This window comes from Nyctibius grandis, chromosome 3, assembly GCF_013368605.1.
Source record: "Nyctibius grandis isolate bNycGra1 chromosome 3, bNycGra1.pri, whole genome shotgun sequence".
Lineage (NCBI taxonomy): Eukaryota > Metazoa > Chordata > Aves > Nyctibiiformes > Nyctibiidae > Nyctibius > Nyctibius grandis.
Genome location: NC_090660.1, coordinates 69,729,772 through 69,754,599, shown reverse-complemented (window position 1 = coordinate 69,754,599; position 24,828 = coordinate 69,729,772). Strand labels below are relative to the sequence as shown.

Sequence of the window (24,828 nt, the reverse complement as noted above, 5' to 3'; positions counted from 1 at the left end):
CTGCCTGGAGCCACAGTGAAATGCATTCACCAATCATGGCTTCATTTACTCCTGGGCATTTTGCTACAGAGGCATTCCATGGGGCGAGAAACATCTTCTTTGCGCTCGTGAGATTAGCAAGACCTAGTGAAATTGCATAAACTGAGTTAATATATTTTAGCTTCAAATTCCATTTGCCTTGGCTTTCTAGACAGATTTACATTCAGGGTTGGAGAAGAATGTTTTCCCGGTGAGCCCTGATTGGGTTCAGCGAGTTGTGACAGATGCAGTTCATTTGGGGGTGGAGGAGAATGGGTGAAGAGAGGATAAAAGGCTTTGGGAGCCACTTCAGAGCCCTTTCTGTCAGAGAAACTTTCCAGTCTCTGTCTTAGTAGCTGCCGGTGGTGTTTTTCTCCATCTTATTATGCCATCACCCATTCCTCTTAATGTTTTCCTTCCTTTGGAGGTTTTCCCCATCCTGTGGATTTGACGACCCTGCAAGCAGCCCCTTAGTTATCTCTGCAAAGACAGCAAAAACTTCTTGGGGGACAACTCCTTCAGTCAGGACTCGCCGCTTGCCTCCACGCCTGGCCTGGTGCTCCATCGACTGGGATCAGCTCTGCCTCCTGCAGCCCCTAGGCTCTGGGGGCTTCGGTTCTGTCTACAAAGCCACCTACCACGGTGCAACTGTGGCTGTGAAGCAGGTGAAGAAGAGCAGCAAAAACCGGCTGGCATCACGACAGAGCTTCTGGGCTGAGCTGAACGTAGCCTGGCTACAGCACGATAATGTGGTACGTGTGGTGGCTGCCAGCACGTGTGCCCCAGCCAGCCAGAACAGCCTGGGCAACCATCATTATGGAGTAATGTGGGCAACATCACCCTGCACCATGTAATTTATGGCACTGGGTGATGTGTGGAGACAGGGCGAGGATGAGGAAGGAGGATGTGGAAGGAAGGCCCTGAGCATGGAAGAGGACTGTGTGCTATTCTTGTGACATTATGACCTGGCTTAGCCTTTCTTCACTCACAGGGCGTTGTGCACTTGGACCTGAAGCCTGCAAACATATTCCATCACTGAGCAGGGAGTGTGCAAGATTGGAGACTTTGGGTGCTCCCAGAAACTGGAGGAGGGCTTGTCCCAGAGTCCCCATGTTTTCCAGCAAGGGGGCACGTACACACACCGTGCCCCTGAGCTCCTCAAGGGGGAGAGGGTTACTGCAAAAGCAGACATCTACTCATTCGCTATCACCCTCTGGCAAATCGTCATGCGCGAGCAGCCCTACCTGGGTGAGCGGCGTATGTGCTCTACGCTGTGGTCGCCTATAACTTACGCCCTTCGCTGGCTGCTACTGTTTTCCACGAGTCACCAGTGGGCCAGAGACTCCAGAGCATTATTAGCTGCTGCTGGAAGGCCAATGTGGAGGAGCGCCTGAGCGCAGCCCAGCTGCTTCCCAGCCTCAGGGCCCTCAAGGGCATCCTCTAGCAAAACTCTGGGCTCTTACCATTTCTTTTATTGTTGACTTTTCTTTCCCTCAGCCTTTCCTCTGTACATAATGAGTTTAGGTCCCTGTGATCTAAAGGCTTTGTTGCTGTTTTTATACTAAAAAAAGAAAAAAAAAAAAGAAACTGCTTTGTTATAAGATTGTAAATAAAGACATTTAACAAAACTGTGGGGTTTACCATGGGAGGGATAGAGGCAAGGATGAAGACATTGGAAAACGTGACTTTCTGGTTGATCTGTTGTGTGGCTGCCTGCTCAGAAGAAACTGGGGAATGTGACGTGCAGAAAAAATAGTTGTTTTCAAGTAGGTAAAGTACAAAAAAAAGGCTGCTTTTTGAAGCTTCTTTGTATGTAATACCTTTGGTATTTCCCAAAATGTCAGATATGAGTAGTTCTTTACGCTAGCTAGGTTTGTGCATTAGAGCTTTTCCTCTTCATTTACCAAGGATGAGTATGCATCACAAACCAATGAGTGCAGAAAAAATAAATACAGAGTGTCAGTGGGGTTTTTTCTTGTTCTTAGGTGTACTTCAGGAAATATGCTATTTTTTCAGCATACTTTTTAGGTGTGTTTCAGTAAGTATGCTGTTTCTGAAATGGCAAAATGTGAACTAACCCAATCTCCCCATTGAAATAAGGAACCTTTTTGTCAGTCTAAGGCTATTTAGAGTAAGAAAATACATTAACAACCTGTGCTTTTAGAAGACCTCCATGCTACCATGTGTGTTAGTTGCAACTTGTTAGTTGGAATATTGTAAACTTTAGTATCTGAAGTATTATAAAAGCATCTTGTGTGGAATAGAAGGTTCCCAGGTTTTGGAGGTACAGGGGGAGTTTAAAAAAAAATAATTTGGAAAACATGAAGGGACATGTATAGATACAAAAACCTCATAAATCAGGGTAAGGGAGGAATTAACCCTTTGTAATGCATGGGGCCAGTATTAGACAAGATACTGGAGGTACTAAAAAGGAAGACTGCTTAAAGCAGTATTAATGATACTCTGCAGGTGCTCAAAGCATACACTATTAAACTATCCTCTGAGCTGCTTATGCCTTATCTACTGTCTTTCCTAATCTGGTTGTAATGTGTCTGGGAAAGGAAGTGCTGTAGGCGATGCCGAAGATAAAGAGCTCTGATCTCTGATTTATCAGAACTGATAATTATAAATCTGTCGAGATCTCAGCCCTTATCTGGAGCTACAACGATCTGACTGCTGTAGCTGATACTGCCATTCTGCTCAAAGACTCTGCTTCTTTTTAAGACAGGAGAAAGGAGTGATGTTTGCAGTCAAATTGTTTTTCTTCTTTCCCACATTCGTCCTCCTTGCTTCCATTCTGGAAAAAAAATCCCAAATGAATTGAGCCAGTTTCCTGATTTCTGGCACACATCTGTTCTTAGCCCCGTTGAAATCCTGGAAATGAACAACTATGTGAATTTGAGATGATTCTGTAGGTCTTTATGGTATTTGGGCTGATCATTGAAATTAATGGTTTAGAAAGCATACCTAAGCTTAACTATTTCTTGTTCTTCTGTCCCCCTTAAGTGTAAAATGCTGGCTGGAATCAAAAAAACCTAAGGTAAATTCTGGAATAGATTTCCTGTATTTTCTCTGTCAAAATAGTTATGCTATAGAACCAGAACTTGTGGGGTTTTTGTGTTGCATAACTTCTTTTAATAAACAAGAAATACAGAAGTTATCACAATAAACCAGTTACCTTTTAAAATGATTAGCTGAGGGCATGTAAGATAAAATGTCAGATAAAGCCACTGGCATGCCTCATCTTAACATCAAGCTTTACATAGCAATGTTTCTCCAGTCTTCAAAATAAAGATAATAAAAAATGAATTAAAGTTTTTTAGTAGTTCCTAGATGCTCTGTGTGTTGTATTTATTTTGCTGATCTAAGGTAGCTTGTTGCCTAAACTTCTAGAAACTCTGATATTTTGTGCTTAATGATACTTCAGCATCAGTAAGTGCTACTTGAGTCTCTGTGAAAAAGCAAGCACCCTTCAAATTCTCTGTTATACTTGACAGAAGAATACTGGATGGCCGAGACCTACTCTTGAAGTGTAATCAGCTCTGCAGATGTCTCTGTCAATTTTCCTGGATTCTCTTTTGAGAGGGAATGAGAACTCTGCACACCACTTGAGATGTAGGCACATCGTAATCTGCTGTCATAATGATGATCTCTTATTTTTTAGTAACTTCTAAGATTTGATTTGCTTCTTTTTCATTGCTAATGAGCTTTCAGTTAATAACAATCGAGAAACATCTCAGGCCTGATAGCTCAGAATCCATGGTTCTCTGTGATGAGGATTATTTTGCCTGTTTGCTTCACATCAATCTACCTTGAATTTCCTTCTGCCAGTTTGTAGCTAGCCCTCGCACTCAATGTCCTAAATAACTCCACCGTGAGGAAATTTGTTTATCTTATGGCTCACCCTCCTGCACTTCATTTATGGATGTGCTGAGCAGCACAGGACCCTGTGAAACACCAGTAGGCACTTTCTCTAGTTGAGAGAACTGACACTTTACTTTTACCCTCTGCTCCTATCTTTTGACTTATCTAGCCCAGGATTTTCTCTCCTAAACACGGCTGCTTAGTACCTTTAAAAAGTTTGCAATGAAGGATTTTTTCAAATACCTTTAGAAAACCCAAAGGGAACATATCAGCCCGCTCCTTATCTGTATGCTGTTGGTGCTCCTAAAGAATTCCAATACAATTCAACACAATTGGTGAAGCACAACTCCTTCCAACCAAAGCAATATTGGCTCCTTTTAACAATCATATCTATGTGTCTGTTAATTCCTTTAATAGAGTATCTGCTAATGTTTCTTCTACAGATGTCAATCATGTAATTAGGAAAGTTATTTCTTAAAGACTTCCATAGTACATGGTCCTGGAGGAGAAGAGAGGCCCAGGGACACCTGGTTGATTTTCAAGGATTGCCTTCTCCATGCTCAAGATTGGTCCATCCCACCGAGCAGGAAATCAAGCAAAGGTTGGCAAGTAATGCCTCCAAGGATGAACAAGGAGCTCCTGATTAAACTCAAACCTTGAAAAATAACACATGCAAGGGTTGAGACGACCAATGGGAAGTGTGGAGCAAGGAAAGACTTACCGTTGGTAGAGAAGAATCAGGTTAAGGAACATTCAAACAAACAAGACATACACAAGTTGATGGTACCTGATGGGGTTGCACTCACAAATGCTGACAGAGCTCGCTCATGTCATTGTGACGCCACTCTTGATTATCTTTGGAAGGTCATGGTGGTCAGGAGAGATGCCTGAGGACTGGAAGAAAGCACATCTAACTCTATCTGCAAGATGGCCAAAAAAGAAGGATCGGAAAACTACAACCAGTCAAACCTCACCTAATCCCTGGGAAAGTGATGAAACAAATAATTCGGAAACCATTGCCAAGCATATGAAGGACAAATAGGTGATTGGAAGTAGTCAACATGGATTTATGAAGAGGAAATCATGCTTGACCAACCTGGTAGCCTTCTGTGATGAGATTTTACTGGCTGCTGAGATGACGGGAGAGCAGTGCCTGTTGCTTATCTTGACCTTAGTGAGGCTTTTTTGCACTGTTTTCCCATTACATCCTTATAGAGAGACTGATGAAGTACAGGCTAGATAGTGAAAACCGAAAACTAGCTGAGCTGCTGGGCTCAAAGGGTTGTGATCAGTGACATGAAGTCCAGTGGGAGACCAGTCACTAGTGGTGTTCCCCAGAGATCAATACTGGGCCCAGTAACAGGTTAACATCTCCATTAATGACCTGGATGATGGGACAGAGTGCACCCTCAGCAAGTTTGCAGATGATACAGAATTGGATGGAGTGGTCAATACCTTAGACACTTATGCTGGTATTCAGAGGGACCCTACCAAGCTGGAGAAATCTGCCGATGGGAATCAATGCCCGGAATCTGCGAAGTCTGGCACCTGGTGGAGGATAACCCCATGCACCAGTACAAGCTGGGGCCGACAGGCTGGAAAGCAACTTTGCAGGAAAGGACCTGGAGCTCCTGGCAGACACCAAATTGAACATGAGCCAGCAATGTGCCCTTGAGGCAAAGGCAGCCAACAGCATCTGGGGGTGCACTACAAAGGGTGTTGCCAGCTCTTCCAGAGCATTGCCAGAAGTGATTATTCCCCTCTGCTCACTCAGCCCTGGTGAGACACATCGGGAGCGCTGTGGCCAGCTCAGGACTCTGCCAGAACAAGAAAGTCATGGATGTACTGGACCAGGAGTGCAGCGAAGGGCCATTAAGCTGATTAGGGGATTGAAACCTCTGCATATGAGGAGAGGCTGAGGGACAGGACTGTTCAGCCTGGAAAGAGAAGGCTCAGGGGATCTTATCAGTTTGTATAAATACTGATGGGAGGCAGTAAAGATGGAGCCAGCCTCTTCTCAGTGGTGCCCAGTGACAGGACAAGATACAATGGACATCAAACTGAAGGACAGGAAACTCCATTTAAATGCAAGAGAAAACAATTTTACTGTGAGGACAGTCAAACACTGGAACAGGTTGCCCCAGAGAAGCTGAAGAGTCTTCGTCCTTGGAGATATTCAGAACATAACTGGACATCGTACTGAGCAAGCTGCTCTGTTGACCCTGCTCTGAACAGGGAATTGGACTACACAATCTCCAGAGGTCCCTTCAACCACAAAAGTTCAGCAATTATAATAACATTTACAGATGCTTGAATTTCAGACAGCTCCTGAGTTCTCCTACAAGAATGTTTCTAGCATGAGCCTATTTTGTGTTTCCTCCAGGGACAACATACATGCAAGGAACACACTTTGATTCTTTGCAATGGCTTTGTTGTCTTGAGGGGGGATCAGATTTCAGCGGTTAGGGGTTTGGTTTTGTTTTGTTTTGTTTTTTTCTTTTAAAAACTTGACATCAGTAGATCTACCAGAGAGGCTTGACAGATTTCTTGTTCTTGATATTCTGAAAATTAAAAATTATGGGGTTTATGTTCGTTGCTTTTTTTCCACCTATTTTTATATTTAATCCACTAGGGTTTTATCCTTTCTCTTTTCTTCATCCGGACATGGCTTCAGGTTTTTAAAAGATGCCTTCTTGCTTCTAAAGCTGGCGTAAAAGCTAATGAGTGTAGCTGCATGTTGCTCTTTAGCTTTGTCACACTTGCATACTTCCATATCAAACATTAGCAGAAGAGACATGATGCTAGCAGAGCAGTTGCAGACTATTGTGTTACAACTCATGGGATTCCGTTCCTCCAGTTTTCCCCCTAAGTCTTTCTAGAAGCTGGTTTTGTTCTTTATCTCTCCTTCCCCATACATATGTATCCAGCATAGATCCAGATGGTTAGCAAGACATGGTTATAAGTCAGGATAAACCTTAAGGGCTACTCACACCTATTTTAGTTATTGTCTTCATTCCTGGAACTGATCACCAGCAGCTTGATCAGCCTAAGCAGAAAATTTATTAAAGGCCTGGAGAAAGTGCTACAGCCAGGTAATTGTAGTTTATCAACATCTTGCTATGCTTTCTGAGCGTGAAATGCTTGTGAAGCCAGTGCTGAGGATCCTTTATATGGCTGCCCCAATCATCCAGCCAACCAAATACAAAAAGGGACATCACTTTTTCTTTCTATGGATTAAATGCCTTGGCAGAGTATATATAAAAGCTTCATGAGTTTGAAAGGCTGAACTAGCATTCATGTCCTGGTCAGCTCTGTAGGGTCTAGCAAATTCGGAAGTATGGGATCCAGTACTGCACAGATTCAGATGATGCAGCATCAGTCTAAGCCTGGGCACAGTGGTATTGTAATATGTCTTTGGGCTGTGCCCTCCAGCCCTCTGCCAGCCAGGTATGCTCTATTCAGTGCACGAATTATCTGATGCTAAGAACAGGCTGGACCTCCTCAAATAAGAGTGACCATGCATCTTGACTGTGCTCTTAGGAAGGAACAAAGCATCATTTGTCCCAACTGGTAAATGTCAGATCTCTCATGTCTTACCACCAACCAAGTTCCACAGCTTGATATAATTATTTTCCTTGGAAACTAAACTATTCTTGTGTTTAGGTTTGGGTTGTTTTTTATAGCAGCAACTTTAAGTGTCATTTCTGGGACCCTGGGATGCCATGTCACAGTGGCCATTTTCTCAAAGTGAGCTGTTTTTTTTGGGTTTGTTTTACGTTCGCAGTTCGTAAGTACCACAAGCCGCCATTCAGACTTCCAGGTCTGCAGCACTGAGAGCTAACTATTCAAAACCGGGTGGGTTAGGTCCTGCCTCATAGCAGTCTGGGGTAACCACAGCCTGCATGGAAACCTCAGCTAGTTCTCATCAGTCTCCCAGTACCTAACTACTGAATCTGGCTGCATTTACTAATTTCAGAAAGTACACATAAAGAAGATACTGTAAAGGGCTTGCATTCTCATGTCTAGTCATCACCAGCAGTAGCTCTGGACATATTAACCATACTAGAGTTTTATATTTTGTGCTTTGTTACAGATAGCATTGTCTATTAAGGGAAGGCATGAATTAAAAGTTCTAATTCTGGCTTTTTTTTCTTTTTTTATAACTAATGGCATCCACCACCCCCACCCTCCCCCAGGTGTCTCCTCTTTTCCCTCAAATGGGCATATGTGCAAAACTTCACAGGATGCAATTAAGAAAGAGATTTTTATGTGATTTTATCTATTTCAAACTGAATCCCCAAATAAGAGGCAACACTAGTTAGTGCTGAAATGGTTTTAGGTCAAAATTAATTTTTTTCATGCTTTTCTTCGTGATGAAAAGTAACTTCCATGTGCTCTCTTGAGTTCTGTGAAGAGTAACAATTACTTTAGCAGTCAAGTGATTATAAGAAAGACAAGAAAAGACAGCTAGAAGTGTGGGAAGTATGCAATTGTAATAAACAGTTTCTAGGAAGAAAGAGAAAGAAGGAAAAGAAAAGTCATGGAAGTGTAATTTTATCATTCTGTATTACCCTTCACTTACTATAGCTGTTACTGAAGGTTTAGGGTCTTTGGTTCCCAAATAGAAATATCAACGGACATTTCATAATCAGTTTTAGAAAAAGTAAGCATAACCTACAATTCTGATGCTACTCTCTTTATTTGGAGGTGGAGTGGGTGGGAGTATTACAGTTAAACATATTTGATAATTAATCAGGGAGCAGTTATCTGTTTCTCTTTGACATAGCTTCTGGCTTCCCACCAACCAGGAGCCTCTGTAACCTCACTCCTGGCTTGTTCTATTGTTTGCACCTCTTTCCTTGGAGGCTTCTTCTGTGCTCACTTACTTCATATTATTTTTTTTTTTATTTTTTTTTTTTGGTGTCATGTTTTATCTCAACCCAGAAAGAAAGAGGTAACACCACTATCTTCAAATGATAAAAATACTACATAACTTGGAGGTGGGCATATCCTTCATACCGAAGGTGGGATGGGAAGCATGAAGACGTAGGTGTGAAGAAGTATGGGTTGCTTCTTTATTCTGTGGTAAGATATAATTGCAGCAAAGAAAACAAAACAAAAAAATGTTTTATAGAATATACCACAAATATTTGTAAATTCAATGGGACATAGGTGGTTGCTTAGTATTTGACTGTATATCAATTTTTGCAGCATTAGCATCTCTGTTTATAAATTTATCTGCCAGAACAAAGATGAAAATAGGGGTAGAAAATAAATGGTTGTTCTTAAAATTAACTGTACTTTGAACATTTTACTTATACTTTATTTTAGCCATTTATCTGCTGTAAATACCTTAATGCAGTGCTCAAAGAGCCTCTTTCAATGCTTCAGTTAACCCAGCTGCCAAATATTTGTCTGCCTGTCAAATGAAAAGCCTTAAAACCAGTTAAAGAAGGAAAATGGAACAAAAAAAGTCTACTGGCATCTATCCCAGTCTGCCATCAGCTAAGAATGCCATGGGACAATTTGATAGTGGAGGCACCATCCGCCCCTGGACTTCTCCGAGCACGAGGCTGAGTTACGCTCCCTACCCAGCCTGAAGTTCAATAGCCTGAGTGTTCAGCAGAGCAGGGAGGTGATTGCATTTGCCTTAGCAGGGCACCTGGGATAATAGGGTAATTCATAACTTAATAAATATTCTACTGCACATGTGCCAGGCTACAAAGAGCAAAGTAGGCTGCAAATTGGAAACGTAAATGTCTAGCTCTTTTTAAGTTACTCCCCCCTGAAAGGGTGGAAGGAAAACCAGTTTTATTTTCAAGCCATGTATTTTTCTCAACCACTTACTTCAAAAGCGGTGAAAGGGTTTTGATTCAGATATGGCACAAATGAAGCTGGCCCCAGAGATGAGTATAGAAAGTTGCACCTGAACAGACGTAGTAAAAAAGCTGACTGTAAATACGGGAATTGATACGCTGGGGAGGCTGGAATTACTTTTAATAGTAGTTAATAGTATATATTGTATAATAGAGTAAGTTTAGAGAGATCATATACTTTGGACACATCCTTGTTTCTCTCTTATCTAACAGTTCCATTAGAATGTTCTGCAGATAACACAAAAGCCACATGCAAAGCTTTTGAAGGAATGTACCATTGCACTGACATGCCAGTAGATGAATGTCACACAAATTTCTCTTTATACAGGAAGTGACAGAACTTCTCCAGACCTACCTTAAAGTTGTCGGTCCTTGTATAGCTTTTGGGAGTGAAATGATTGATTGCTATTAGATGTTTTCTAATTCAAAGGGGAGAAAAAGGATATTCTTAAAATTTAACTAATTATTCCTGCCAACAGCTGACTTTCAGAGGAAATAAATTTCTTTAATTTTTTTTTAAAAAGTTTTCACGTTTGCATAGTTCATTTAAAAAGTTGTGTACTGAGTTGCAAATAGCATTTGAAAAAGTGTCCTAACCATAAAAATTAGCACTACCTGACCAATCATAGCAAGAGCCATTTGCACAGGGAGACAAAGAAGGTGGCTGGAGAAGGCAACGAGACAAGCCAGAAACAGGGAGAGGGGAGACACCCCCAAAACCAAACCTATTTGCTACAAGCCTTTCAATCAGTGAAGCTCTCATTGAAATGTAAGTTTATGCTGGCACGTGAATTTCTGTGTTGTATGCTAGAGCTGCCTGCTCACGGGACTGTCAGGACCCTGTATGACTGAGGGTCTTCAACTAGTACTTAAAATTAGACGAGGCCACTGATTCAGTTCAGAGTGGTCACCCATTACCACCAGGTCATAGTAGTCTCTTGTTTAGTTAACAGAAGCATAGCCTTCCCCTCCCTCCCCACCTCAGCTCCTCAAAAACCCAACTGTCCTGGCCCATCAAAATGAAAAACTGGCTAATTTTAAATGCTCTGCAAACCATTACCAGCCCCTAAACTGCCTGTGAAGTTTTTTCTTTCTTTTCATGATGATCGCACTACGTGCTAATTACAATAGTGATTAGTTAGTGCTATACTTTTAATAACACAAATGATTCAGCAGCATGTACTAGTACATAAGTAATGGTGGACTCCTCACTGGAAAAGAAATTTCTTTTATATACAGAAGATTTGAAGAGTAAAAAGCTCAGTTTTCTGTACCAAAGGTGTGTTAGTTTTTTTTAGGAAAGAGGAAAATCAGTCCCTGGGTATTAGCATAAGCACTTGTGCCTGCCAGAACAAAGCGATTGGCTCTGCCTCACACCAGGGACATTTCACGAGAGCGTATGAGCAGCAGTGCTTCCTCTGAACGCGTCAGGGACTCTCAAAAAGGAAAGACACCTGCTGCAAGGGTGTGGGAACTGGGCTATTGATAGAACAAAGTACCTGCTGGGTGCTCTCAGAAACATCTTCCAACAGTCATAATTACTGAAAGATTATTTTGTAATATATGTATTTTGAACTTAAAAGAAAAACATGAGATTGTAATGCTGAAAAAATTACAAGTATTAGTATTTCTTGAAATTTTTGCAGGAGGCATAGCTACCATACTGAAAACCACCTTCTGTGTATACCACAATAATTAATTTTATTTGCTTAAAAATCGAATGCTTGACAACAACCCTCTTATTTTCCTCACTTTTAAGCCAGTAGACAATACTGCTCCCCTTGATCTGCATTGGAAAACCTGTTGCTGGAGTTTTCACTGTGCACAGAGGTAGGAATGTCGGAAGTGTGATTGCGTGCATCTATGTGTAGTTGCTCTTACAACATTTAAGTGATTATTGCAGGAGAAAAAGACTTTTCTATTTTATAGTATTACCTGGGAGACTAACCAAACCATATTCCATATTTGTAACAATAATGTCTTGTAGACTGGTGTGAAAGGACATGTACAAGCCTGTTTTCATTACAAGTGAAGTAGGAACTTCTGCTGTGTATTTAGGTGAAAGATAAGTTTAATAGACTTACTTTACTCTCCTGTAAGTTGTTCTCTTAAACAGAACTGCTGGGTCTTCTATGAAATAGCATTACAGACTCTGTGGTTGTCGTTCCTGCCCCAGTACCACAACCTCATAATTTCTTCATAGTAGGCTGCAGCTGCAGCTGCCGCTTTGCCACATTAGCTTTTTAGAGAAGTTAGCAGCCCTTTGAAACCAAAACTTCTTAATATTCTATACCTCTTGGATCACTTTCATGTAATGCTGGGGATCCGACCAGCTGTTGTGAACAATCACAGTGTAATGATTTCCTCAGCGGCTAATAATTCCTATTTCTAAATCACATCTTTAACACCACAGTATCTCCTTTAGTTCCAGGGTCCTAAGTTTTATGTTATTATTCCTGTTTCTGTCCAGTTTTGAGTAATTTAACTTGGCTAGTTCACACAGGGTCAGGTCACAACAGGAGAAGCATTACTGAACTGGCTTCAGTCTTTCTTTATGGACTACAGGGTTGGGAAGAGCATCTCTTTGCTAGTCCCACAGAAGTCAATCTGTCACCTGGATGTAATCTAGATAAAATTGTGAGCTGCAACTAATAGCCTGCTCTAATAGTCCTGTACCATCAAGATGGTGATTCCTCCTTGCTTTAAATCTCCTCATCATCTATGGCAAGCATTTGCTCAATTTTGTGCTTGCAAACATTCATCATCTGAAAACCAGTTTGATCAAGAATATCACAAGGAGGAAACTAATCTTGAAGGGATGAGGAAAAACTTCTCAGGAAAAAAACATACATGATGCAGTGATGCATTTTCTATCAAGAGTTTTTCCTCTAGTTGTGAGGTCAGGATCATTCCTTAAATTATCCCTGCTCCCCGATAGCGAGGCAGCACAAGCACCGTGAAACAATTCCCTCCTACTCTGTCTCGCCAAAGAATTACATTAGATTAAACTGGTCTTTGGGAGAAAAAAAATGTGATCAGTGACTTCACAACTGGGCTCTAAAACAGTAGACAGAGGATTGTGGGCAAAAACATATGTGGACTACATATATTGATAAATATAATTGCTGTAAAATTAATCAGCTTTTTCTTCCTCAAGGACAGACATCCAACCATGAAAACACCCTGCTGCTGGTAGCTTCCCACAAAGTCTTTGCAGGAGGCTGGCATAAGGAGGAAAGACAACTCCAAAGTCTTTATTAGCACAGTATTGCGAGAGTTCATACGCACCAGCACATACCGCTGCTTCCTAAACGCTCTGAGTACAAAGCGCCCGCCTGTAGAGGAGCCAGCAAGGTAAGTGCAGCAAACCAACCCACAGCCCAGAAGCCATTTCTAACTCAGTTGTTAAAACAGCTTGCTATGTTCAAAGAGTCCCGTGGATATTATTTCAATAGATACAGCTTTTCAACATGTGCTACAAGCTACTGCTGTCTTCTTGAACTGTCTGTTTTAAAAGTAAAACAGATTATGACAAACAGTGCCAAGCAGTGCTGCCTCAAGTGGCCAAATCTGGATGGGAGAGATTTGTGTAGTTCGGAATATATTTTTTATACTTGATTAACCTTTCCACACATGAATCCTTCCAAGGCGATTTCCAAAATGAAAACTGGATGCAAAAATACCAGTTTTGTTTGTGTGTCCACTAGTTCTGCTTTCACTGGACTGATGCTGGTGATTTTTTGAACAGGAATTGCATGCCCCCCTCTTGGTAATGTGACCTGGATAACAGATGATACAGTAGGAATGTGAGTGTAAATAGTCTGTGCGAACAGAATACCCAAATCGGCATGTTCTGAGAGGATGTTTGCCCAAAACCTGATAACACTGAGAGGAAATTAACAATAACAAAGCTTGCTTACGACAATGATCACCCAGATTAAACAGTAACCAGGGGATTAGATTACCGAGAGCCTTTTGAGAAAAGTTAGCTTAAAAAGTGGCATAAAGAATTTGTAACTGTTAGAAGAAACCTTGGGGTTGGAAAGCAGTACCAGAGCAGCAGGTGTTATTACTTCTAAGGCCTGACAGCATCCTCCCCCTTGGACATGGTAAGTAGCTGACACCCCACTCCTGGTGCAGGCTGGGGAACTGACAGGATGAGGCGCAGCAGCAGGGACCCACCTCTCAGGAGTGGGTATGGGAACTCACAGGGTACGCTTTCACTGGCATGTGGATTAGCTGCACAGGTACATGTGCCCACATCTCCAACATGAAGGATCTAGAAACGGAGAATCTGCACTCCCAAAATTGGGAGTGTGCATTTATAACTCACAGTTCTTGCAAGAGAGGGGATGTGGATATAGAGCTGTGTGAATACGTAAGTGGGATCAGCTGTAGAAGGGTATGTAACAAATTCGTAGGTGCTTATTAACACTTTGTAAGCATCTAGTATGGTGATGTCTGTTTTATTGCCAATACTGATCCACAATATACAGTTCACTGATTCATGTTGCTAATCAATAAACCACCTTGGTGCTATCAAGTCTATGTGAGTTGCACAGTTATTCTCTGCAAAAAGTTGCCGTTTCATTATTACAAATTTGACAGAAGCATCACACCTGCAGAGCAAGGAGTGGAGAGGCAACAAACGTTCTTCCAGACAAGCAGAGAAGACATAATTCATCAATTTGAAAAAAAAAGTCTTAAGAATGAACTAGAGCAGGACAAATTCAAATAATATCCTCCTGAAAGCAGCCCAGATGTACAATCCTGTTTCAATCCTGAGTGTTCAAACACATACTGCAGTGATGTATCACAGATTCGGCGTCACTAGAAATGCTCTAGCATATTAGCAGCTACGTATTTTTTGTCACTGTGATGCGTGTCAGAAGAACAAGGCAAAACAGGCTGACAAAAGAGAAGTTTTGCTCTAACCAAGTCAATGATACTAGAAGCCAAGTATATTATCTGTCAGGCGTAAAGTACATATTTAGAAGGAAAGAGCTTGTGGTGATAACTATGAAGTTTATGTTGCCCACTTGAAAAAGTCGCTCAACAATCAATACTTGCAGCAACATTTGTCAACAGTAAAGGACTCCATCAAAGCACAATTGCTCTTTTTCTGAGTCATGGATCTAGTTCATGTTTTCCATGGTTACATGAGAAATTCTTAAGGTAAAGAGAGACTAGTATTTTGAGGGGGGTTGCATTTTTATATGGTGAGCTTTATGCCAGAATTGGCATGAAAATTTAGAGAATGTAAAATGGACAGGCTAGGTGCAATATGAGAGCTCCAGCTGCAGACTGGTGCTCACCCACTGTACGTTCTGTTCATCTGCTACCTGCAGAGAACATTAGTTGCCAGTTAGCAACAACCCAGCTACACAAATCAATCTTTAAAAAGGGAATATTTTCAGTTCCAGTGGGTTTTCTGAAGTTTCAATAGCTGAGGCACCTGCAGACACACTAAATACAGATATTCAAAACCTAGAAGGACAAAGGGATATTAACAGGTAATACCTAACTGCTGAGCAAAGAACTTGGAGGAGAGTTCTGAGACATGATACAACTGAGTAACTTCAAGTTAACAGAAGAGGATCAGCAGATACCTACAATTAAGACCAAGCAGATGCTGAAGCCCTTCTTAAAAGGCTTGAAAATACCTTTAATTGGATTGCTGCTGACTGGTTTAGGTACTCCACCACCTGTGGATTTCCTGAGAAGCCTTGAGTATGATCCTGCTTCACAGGTATTTTATGACCAGAAGTTCAAACAAAATCTTTTAAAAGTGTATTCAGATCTCAAAGACCTTGGAGAAGGAACTGATTTACAAGTAAATAGGTATATATTTTGGCAATATGTTAATCACCAGTGAAAGCAAAGACTAGAGGCATTAGGCTGGCATAAGCCAGGTAGCTGCCCACATCAAATAATCACTATGAAAAATGACAAAGCAGATTTAAGGAAGCTACTGTGAGCCCTGCCAAACCCATCCACAGGCCACCTGTGCAAAATAAGTAGAATAAATCTGCTCAAAAGAATAAATGGTGTTCACAGGCCAATTTGCAAAGCCTGGGGAATACGTCTGTCCTTTGAACCACGCAAAAGTGCATCAGAGTTCAGCATTCACCAGAAGACAGCACAAGCCTTCATTTTGAGAAGTTATTACAATACTTTAGAAGACGCTGAGTGACAGCAGGCACATGCTCATTCACTTAACTCTTCACGTAGGCAGATTCATACCAGGATCTACTCTTGAATTATGACTGCTCTAGCACTACAAGAACATCTAGGAGATCTCCTCAAAGATCCTTTTTGTCATATGAACAAAGGAAGACAGAAGGTTAATTGACATCGAGACTAAATGGATTTAGTTTTGTAGAACACTGGGGCATCTTTTCTGGATAAAAAACCTGTATAATTTAGCCTGTCACAGAGGAAAAAAAAAACCTTCCCAGGAAAAACTTAGCAAGATTAAATGCAATGGCATTAAGGAGCTAAAAAATCGGGTGACCATTCGTTTAGAACAAAGTAAAGATGATCAGGATAAAATTAAGTAAATGACCAAAAACCTGACAAGAACCTAACTCCCTACACATACATATTTAATTAATAGGAACTGAATTACTAATTTGGAAGCATAAATTGAATCTAACTGGTTTTACTATAAGCTAGTAGAAAATACACGGATAATAAAATATTCAGTTTGTTACTCAGGACTGTTTCTGAAGGACAAACTGGTCAAAGGAAGGGAGAAAAAAACCCCAGTAATCTATAAAAAATAAAATAAAGCCAAAAAGTGTCATGAATGCACATGGAACAATATTCTGCATGACAAATCATGAAATTAGGTATTAAGTTGTTTCTGCTACAGACTACTCAGTTATGTTAAAAGCATGTCTTGCTTCTTAATCATTTATCTTCTTAATTACGTGACATGAGGAAAACACTTCTGGAAGCTTCATCTAAAAAGCATATGCCAACAGTGTATTTTAAGTTCAAACTCGCAATCTCGTAACTAAAGCCAGCATTAGCTAGGGACAAAAAACTTACATTAAAACCAATATGTAACCAAAGGAAAACCAGGCATAATGTAAAATATGAATTAGAAGCCAAGAAAGACAAAATATTCAGAAGGTAAGCAAAAAGTTGTATTTACAATGGATATTTACTCATGTGAATACATGAAGGAGTATTTTTTTTAAATAGTGTATTTCAGAGAAAGCAGGAAGTTCACAAATGTGGAACAGAAATTTATCTGGAGAAAAACAACATGTATCAGAAAATTCTAACAATAGCTAAGGAAAGCCTTAAACATAGGAACAGTAGTAAGGCTGTTTTTAAATCAGGAGCTCCAGACCGTTTGCATCCAAGAATTTTAAGAGCTGGCAAAGGAGACTTCTGTGCTCTTAATGTGGATTTTCCATAACCTTTGAGAAATCTGGGGAGGCTCAGAAAAAAAAAAAAAATCTCAAAGAAAGCTGAGATGGTGCCAATACCCAGAAAAAAAAGTAAGAAAGGAACAAATTTAGGAACTTACTGTCAACCTTGCATTCATCCTGAGGGGAAAAAAACTCCTGACTTCTTGATATAGGAACAAGAAATAAATGAGGAAATTCTACTGAAGTTACACAGCTTAATTGTACGGAAAATCTGTATGTCTTTTCAGGCTGACTTTTTTCCTCAGGGAATTACAGCATACATTTGATAGACAATAGGAACAGTGTTAATATAATACATTTGTACATTGACTTGTTCAGTAGGACACAAACTGGCATAGTTGTGCACATATAGTTCATAGTAAGTAAATTAAAACTAAGGTTACAGGTCCGTGTCATCAATGAGGAATCAGTCAGACGTTTCTAATTGAATCCCACAGGAATTAGTTCTTGGCAGCAAGCTACTCAATATTTTATCTGGAAATAAAGTTTACTAAGAACATTCATAAAAGCTCTAAGTAAATAATGTAGCAAGATTGCTGATTGGGATCCATCTGTATTACTGGAAAATTAAGTGTTTCAGCATGATCAGTGTGAGGTCATGTATTTAAGAGTTATGAATATAAAACACTTATAGATGGAAAACTTCCTCAGGAAGTAGTTGGAATAGCTGAAAACAGAGTAAACATGGGTTCCTTATGCGTAAGTGAGTTCAAAATTGTTAATATAGTTGTTAAACGGCTCAGAAAACAAACCACCAGAACCAAACGCTGCTTTCATTGCAGGGAAGAAGAGGCCAGAGAAACAGGACTATCACCAAAACAGATTTTTCAAGTACTGATCTCGATTGGCAAAAGACATAGCTTCATTGCAGGGAGCAGCAACAGGATGACAACTTCTGTATCCATGTTTATTGGAACTGCTTTATCAGAATACTCCAAAGAAGTTATTAGTAAACCAGAGATTTCAAATAGCAAGTACAAATAATCAAAGTGAAAACAAGTCTAAAATTGAGCATCACAATGGAATAATTGGCATACAAAAGTTAACTCCATCACATGAGGTTTAAGGACCATATAAAGACCTATAAAGCATTTGGTAGGGGAAAAAATTATATTAATTATATTAAGTGCAGTGTAACAGCTGAAAGTAAGTTCATATTAAAACACTAAGCAGGCTTTTTTGAATAACTGTAGTAATTACTAAGCTTCCAAAGGTGGCAGGAACTTTGCTAACATTAAACATGTCTGTGATTACTGGACAAAATCCCAAACTAGAATTAAAGTACTATTTTTAAAAGATAATCACAGTGACCTTACTACAGACCATCATGTCATAACCTACAACATCTGTTTCTCCAGTTCAATAAATTTGTCAGTGATGTAGCTAGAAACAGGTACGCTCTCAGCAAAATGCTTGTTTTGGGACTGACAGCTGCCAGTGTCCAGGCCAAATCCATGACTGTTCTCATTAAAAAACATCCCTCCAATACCCAATCCAAATCAATAAAGGGACTTCGATAAAAAAAACTGATTTAAATTCTTAAATTTAAGAAAGACTGAAACAAGCATTTTTACTTAAAGCTTCTGTTCTTGCACCTCCCACCTTCAGTAATGACTACAATAAAAAAAAAAGGCTTAGACGGGAACGGGCCCGCAGTCACTGAAAGCGATAGACTCGCTTGTGTATCAAACCCCAGCACTGCCCCCAGCAGAAAGCCCAAGTCTAGCGGTACAGGCAACTGGGCGCGCAAGACGCCCACGGGGCCCGAGGGGGACCGGCGCTGAGCCCCACAGGGCGCCGGCCGGGCCCGGTGCAGGGGGCACAGCAGCCCCCGAACCGCTCTACCCGCGGAGACCGGCCGGCTCGGCACGTCCCGTGGCGGGTCCCGGAGCTCAGCCCTCGGCCGGCTCAGGCCCTTACTACCGCCGAGCCCCGCCCCTTCTCCCCTCTTTACCCGCCGCCAGCGTCGCGGCTGGCGGCTGGAGTCCCGCTGCCGCGCGGGAGGACATCACCGGTCCAGCTCCCCCTCTCTGGTGCTTCCGGGCCCTGGACGGGCGGGTGAAAGGTCCCGCAGCGCCCGGATGGAGGCGGTGCCGCTCGCTATATAAGCGCCCGGCCGCCACCGCTCTCTCTTCTCCCCGCGCAGCAACCAGGCGCCGCAGCCTCCTGGCTCACCGCTGTTCGCTGGGCCCTGCGCTGCCCCTCGCCCGGGAATAAGTCGGTCAGGAAGGCCCCGCTGCCGCCATGGTGAGGCGGGGGGGCGCCGGGGAGCGGGGGGGAAGGGGGGTGGGGGGAAGGGGCCGCCGCCTCTCGCCGCCGGCAGCGCCGCGTGGCCGCCAGGCCCGGGCGGCCGCGTGTGCTCCGCCGGTGCCGGCTGCGGCCTGGGCCTCGGCCCCGGAGCAGGGCTGCGCGTACTCGGGGGAGTGTGTGAAGGATCCCCTGCTGCTGGGGCGGCTTTGGAGCCCCTTCCCTGAGCCCCTCGCAGTAAGGGGCGCGGGAGCGGCGCGCGCAGGCCGGGGCCTTGTGCCGGCTCCCCCCGAAGGCCGGCCTGCGGGGAGGGCGGTCCGGCAGCCCAGGCCGCGGCGGCCGTGGCGCATCACCCTGGCAGAGCTCCCTTTCGGGAGCGGCGTCTGTGGCGACGGGGCCGCCGCTGCCCGCGGGGAAGCGCGGGCGGAGAGGAGGCGACCTCGGCCTGGCGTGAGTGGCGGTGACAAGGCCTCGTGCGGTTCTCCTTAAAATCGGCTTTATCAGGGGAGTGTGCGTCAGTTAATATAATACCGTGTTTCAGCCGCTTTTTTAAAGACTTTTCTTCCTCCGTATTTTCACTTTTTTTTTGTTTTCCTTCATCAATTCACTTGGTCCACGTTAATGCCCGGTTATTTGCAAGCGTTAAATTGCATCAGCTCTTCAAATCAGTTACCCGAGTGGCCGAATTAGTCTTTCTGGCCAGATGCCCCTTTTTGTTCTCGCTGTTGCCGTTCTATTGGTATGAGGGTTAGTGACTGCACAGCCTGCTATGTATAGGCAAACCAGGGAGGGATGTTCTTGCAGCTTCCCACCGTGAGGTGCAATTAGACACTTAAAAAATTGCTCTTCCTCAAAGCAGTTAGGACTTTGCCCTTCTTTTCTGTTCCCACCATTTCTTCCGTGCCACCGTACCCTTTGGACATGTCATCTAGTCAGTGGAATAAAATAGTCCCATAGCTAAATAGTTCTTTATAGAATCATAGAATGGTTTGGGTTGGAAGGGACCTTAAAGATCATCTAGTTCCAACCCCGCTGCCACAGGCAGGGACACCTTTCCACTAGACGAGGTTGCTCAAAGCATCATCCAGCCTGGCCTTAAACACTGCCAGGGAGGGGGCATCCACAACTTCTCTGGGCAGCCTGTTCCAGTGTCTCACCACCCTCACAGTAAAGAATTTCTTCCTAATATCTAATCTAAATCTACCCTCTTCCAGTTTAAAACCATTCCCTCTCGTCCTATCACTACATGCCCTTGTAAAAAGCCCCTCTCCCTCTTTCCTGTAGGCTCCCTTCAGGTACTGGGAGGCTGCTATGCTCTAGGAGTCTGTTTTTAAGAGGCTGCGGATAGTATTAGTTGGTGGTGACTCTAGTGTCTGATATTTGTAACTTCAACATTTTAGGCATTTAAAGATACTGGCAAAGCACCTGTGGAACAAGAGGTAGCAATTCACCGCATTAGAATTACTTTGACAAGTCGCAATGTAAAATCACTTGAGAAGGGTGAGTGATACTTTTTTTTTTTCGCTGGGGTAGCTTGTTAAGTAAGGAATGATATATATGATATGATGTATTGCAAAATAGAATGTATTGAAACCAGTTGTAATTAAAGATGTTAGCGTTTGCCTGTTTGTATGTGACTTGGTTAGCAAAGTCAGCCCAAAGTGCTTCATATGCTGACAAGTAGATTCTAATTTAATTTTTAATGGAAGCTAGTGTTTGGGGTTTTTCATCATGCTGAAAACTTCACGTCATAATGACTAAAGAGAGAGCAGCTTCTTCCCTTTAGTTGTCGTGGGGTTTTAGTTGTCGCTATTTGAATGTATAAGAACTGAAAAGCACCAGTTTCTTGACTGATATTTTGTCAGTCTCGTTATGAAGAGTTTCATCTAGAAGTTTTAATGTTCTTTAAGAAATTATTTAATCTTGTTTAGGAACTGGCTTTGCCAGTGTTTTAATCATATAATGTAAATGTTGTAGAATCACTGTTTGATGCAGGATCTTCACGCTGATAACAGCTTAAATACAGCTTAAACTTGTAGTGATTGCTTTTGCCTGCTGTTGTAACATGATTTTGCTAACTATGGCTAAACGCTTCCACTTTTATGTGGTTGGCTATGAGGATAACCCTTAAAATGAATGGCAATGATCACTTCATACGCTATTCTGAGCCAACTTCTTGTTTGAAATCTTCACTTAAGAAAACAAGCAAAAAAATATTCCTCAACCTGAGGTATTTTGTATTTTATTTTCAGTCTGTGCTGACTTGATCAGAGGTGCTAAGGAAAAAAACCTGAAGGTGAAAGGACCTGTTCGCATGCCCACCAAGGTACGTAACACTGTTTTCCGGTCTTAAAAGTGTGTTTTTTTCTGCAAATGTGCACTTAAAACGTCTTTTTTTTTTTAAAAAAAAAAAAAGTTGATATTAAAAGCAAGCAGTACTACTAAATTGAGGGTGACCCAATGTACACAGATAGTGACTTCACAAGTTGCTTCGACGCTTGGACAACTGTTTAGTGCAAAACTTGTTGGACATGGAAGGGGCTTTTCTGTCCTTTGATTTATTTTAGTCGTGAATTTTTTTTTAAAATTATATTGAATATAGGGAAGGAGTGTTAACATCAGTAGAATATATCTTAGATACCATACAGTATTTTTAGGTAGATTGATCTGATTGTAGATTACGCATCAACTAAATATCCTGTATTGATGATTTTTCTTCAGACTCTGCGAATCACTACCAGGAAGACGCCTTGTGGTGAAGGTTCCAAGACCTGGGATCGTTTCCAAATGCGTATCCATAAGCGGCTCATTGACTTACACAGCCCTTCTGAGATCGTGAAGCAGATCACTTCCATCAGCATTGAACCAGGTGTAGAAGTTGAAGTTACTATTGCCGATGCCTAAATGATGGTCATCGTTGAATAAAGTTGATTTACAAATTTTGATCACTGTTTGTTTTCCTATGCGTGCCAAGAGTCTTGGGTAGCCCTGTGATGATTTCCATGAAGAAGGACAACAGAGATCGTAATCAAAATGCTGTGTGAGAGGATTATATGATATTTATGATATTTAAGGAAGAATATGCCAGTTTGTAAACATCAGGATGATGAAACTTGGGCATCATAGTTTCACTGGAGGTTGGTGACTGTATGGATGTGCAGCACTTAAATTATTAACATATTTTCCATAAAGGATTTAACTTTGGCTGAAATCTTAGTCTATACCCAGACAAGCAGTAGCATTAAAATTGATGTTTAGGTAAATTACCAAGTTTTCAATTCTTAGTTTTTGCTATGCAAGGCTGAACTAACGCTTAGCTTACGTGTTTTTTTTCCCCATGCTTTTCACAGTCAAAGGATCCTGAGGATGTTATAAAATTTCATAATTTGTGGTGAATGAGCTGAATTTAGCAAGTTCTTTCTGTACACTTGCACATAGAGTCATAAAACTAAGCTGTGGAAATCTCTAGTTCTCTTTCTAGGTTTACATTTCCATAGATTTGAAAATTAAAGGTAATACTAAAGGTAAGCTTCGTATGTAAAGCAATAAACGAGCCATTTTCGTTGCTGCTGCTTAGGCCTCTCAAGTTTGATGGTGTTTTTTTCTTCTGCAAACTAATCCTTAAAGGAACTATGATTAATTCTTAAACCAACAAGAGAAAGCCCTGAGTTAAATGAAAGAACACTGTTTCATTTCATCCATTTAAGATTGAGCTGCTGCTTCTGCTTCAAGCATAGGAGAGAACTTGAATTCTAATTAAGCAAGCAGAAGTGTGGAGCTTGAGGTCCCATTTACATTTGTTAAGACCTAAAGCAGTGGCCAGAGCTGGAGCTTTCTTACTGAAGGGATTCAAGGGTCCTTCATCTGCCCACTTGTCTTAATTTCATTAAATGTAAAGCCTTAGAAGGATTCTGTCCCTCTAGTTAGCAGGCGGAAGAGCTTTGGTAGAAGGGAGAGGTGAGAAATTTAGTTGTGTTTTTAGTTGCACACAAGTTGCAACAAGCCTGCTTCCTTGGGAAACATCTCAAACTGTGTGAGCAGAGGAAAAAAAATCGTGTCTTCCTAAAAGTCAGTTCTGGTAATGAGTTGCCTGACAAATACTTACAGCCTTATTTTTTAAATTATTTGTATTTTATGGGGTGCCCTGAAAAGCATGGTAAGAACTTGACTTTGTGATAGCAGGCAGATTAGAAGGGGATAAAGGGATGAACAAGTAACAGATGAGAAGTGTTACTAGCTGAGGCTGACTGACCTTTGTGCCTTGGCTTTGGTATCATTTGTGTCTTTGGTCTTCCCTGTTGGTCAAAACCTATTGCTATGAAATAGCTTTTTATCAGCTTACAGCTAGCTGTACGTCTGACTTACACGGTGCCCCTTAAGCATACCTAAAGTCCCATCTATGTACTTTAAGCAGCTGTGGCTCTTAGAAGACCACAGAAAACTTGTTTTTGGAGTGTGTTTCTTTTACACCTGCCTCCAGCTTAGAGAGAAACACAGCTTTACCTTGCGTCTGGGTCTCGTAGTTCATAGAAATAACACTCCTTCCCAACTCTCGAGTATCCAGGCTCATGCAGGAAGGTTTCCCACTCTCCGCCGGAGCAGCAGCCCCCTTGCCTGCGGGAGGCGAGGGGCCTCGGGTCCCTCAGCGGGGAGCCGCTCACCCGCCCTGTCCCTCGTGTTCTGGCTTTGTGTAACCTGAACGTTTTGGCGATTTGTTTTCTACTCCGTTTACGACAACACCGCGTGGTGTCGAAGCGCTTACGTAACGCGCGCAATAACTTTATATAACTGTTTTGACAGAAATATTTAGGTATCCGCGTCTCCCCCCCCCCGCCCCAGCGCGCGCTCCGTCAGGCAAGACACCCTCCTCTGGCCGCCAAGCCGCCGCTCTCGGCGCCGCCTCCCTTCGTTGAAGCTTCTTCTTTCCCCGTGCCTTACGAGGAGCGATAAATAAATCCTGCGCCACCACCACACGCTGCAGCCGCCCCCCCCCGTGTCCCCCCCGCCGGTAGCGGCTCTGGGGCTGGCGGCGCCGCGGCTGCTTTGCGCTGTGCGGCGGCGCCCTCTGCCGGGCGGAGGGAGCCGCGCCTGTGCCCGCACGGGCCTGTCCGTCACCGCCGCTCCACCCCGCCCCCTCCCTCCCGGTCGGCCAATCAGCGCCCGCTTTCCCCCGCCCAAAGTGCTCCCTGCACCGCCCGCCTGGGGCGTTTGGCGGTTCTCGCGCGCGGCAAGGTAGCGGCGGCTGGTGCCGCGCGAGCCCGAGCCCGAGCCCGGTGGGGCGCGGCGCGGCCGGAGGCCTCGCGCCGTACCGGGGGGCTCAGGAGGGCCGCCTCCACGGCGCCCGTGGGCGGCCGCCCTTGCGCTGAGGCGGGTCCGCCCGC

General features: G+C 42.7%; 2 protein-coding genes and 1 non-coding gene across 3 annotated transcripts; all 3 read left to right on the top strand.

Moving 5' to 3' along the window:
• The first annotated feature begins 403 nt into the window (after positions 1 to 403).
• Positions 404 to 1,462, top strand: MOS (MOS proto-oncogene, serine/threonine kinase). Its single transcript, XM_068397177.1, is given in 8 exon segments — positions 404 to 478; positions 480 to 827; positions 830 to 883; positions 885 to 953; positions 955 to 984; positions 986 to 1,048; positions 1,050 to 1,272; positions 1,275 to 1,462. Coding segments are annotated over 8 exon segments (1,050 nt in total).
• Positions 1,463 to 19,174: 17,712 nt separating this feature from the next.
• Positions 19,175 to 22,392, top strand: RPS20 (ribosomal protein S20). The gene is made up of 4 exons (XM_068396226.1): positions 19,175 to 19,447; positions 20,848 to 20,947; positions 21,700 to 21,773; positions 22,169 to 22,392. The coding sequence occupies exons 1-4, from the start codon at positions 19,445 to 19,447 to the stop codon at positions 22,349 to 22,351; spliced, it is 360 nt and encodes a 119-aa protein (XP_068252327.1). The 5' UTR covers positions 19,175 to 19,444; the 3' UTR covers positions 22,352 to 22,392.
• LOC137661672 (small nucleolar RNA U54) lies at positions 21,557 to 21,621 on the top strand. Its single transcript, XR_011047896.1, has one exon. It is a non-coding gene; the product is annotated as a small nucleolar RNA U54 (small nucleolar RNA).
• Positions 22,393 to 24,828: the final 2,436 nt, after the last annotated feature.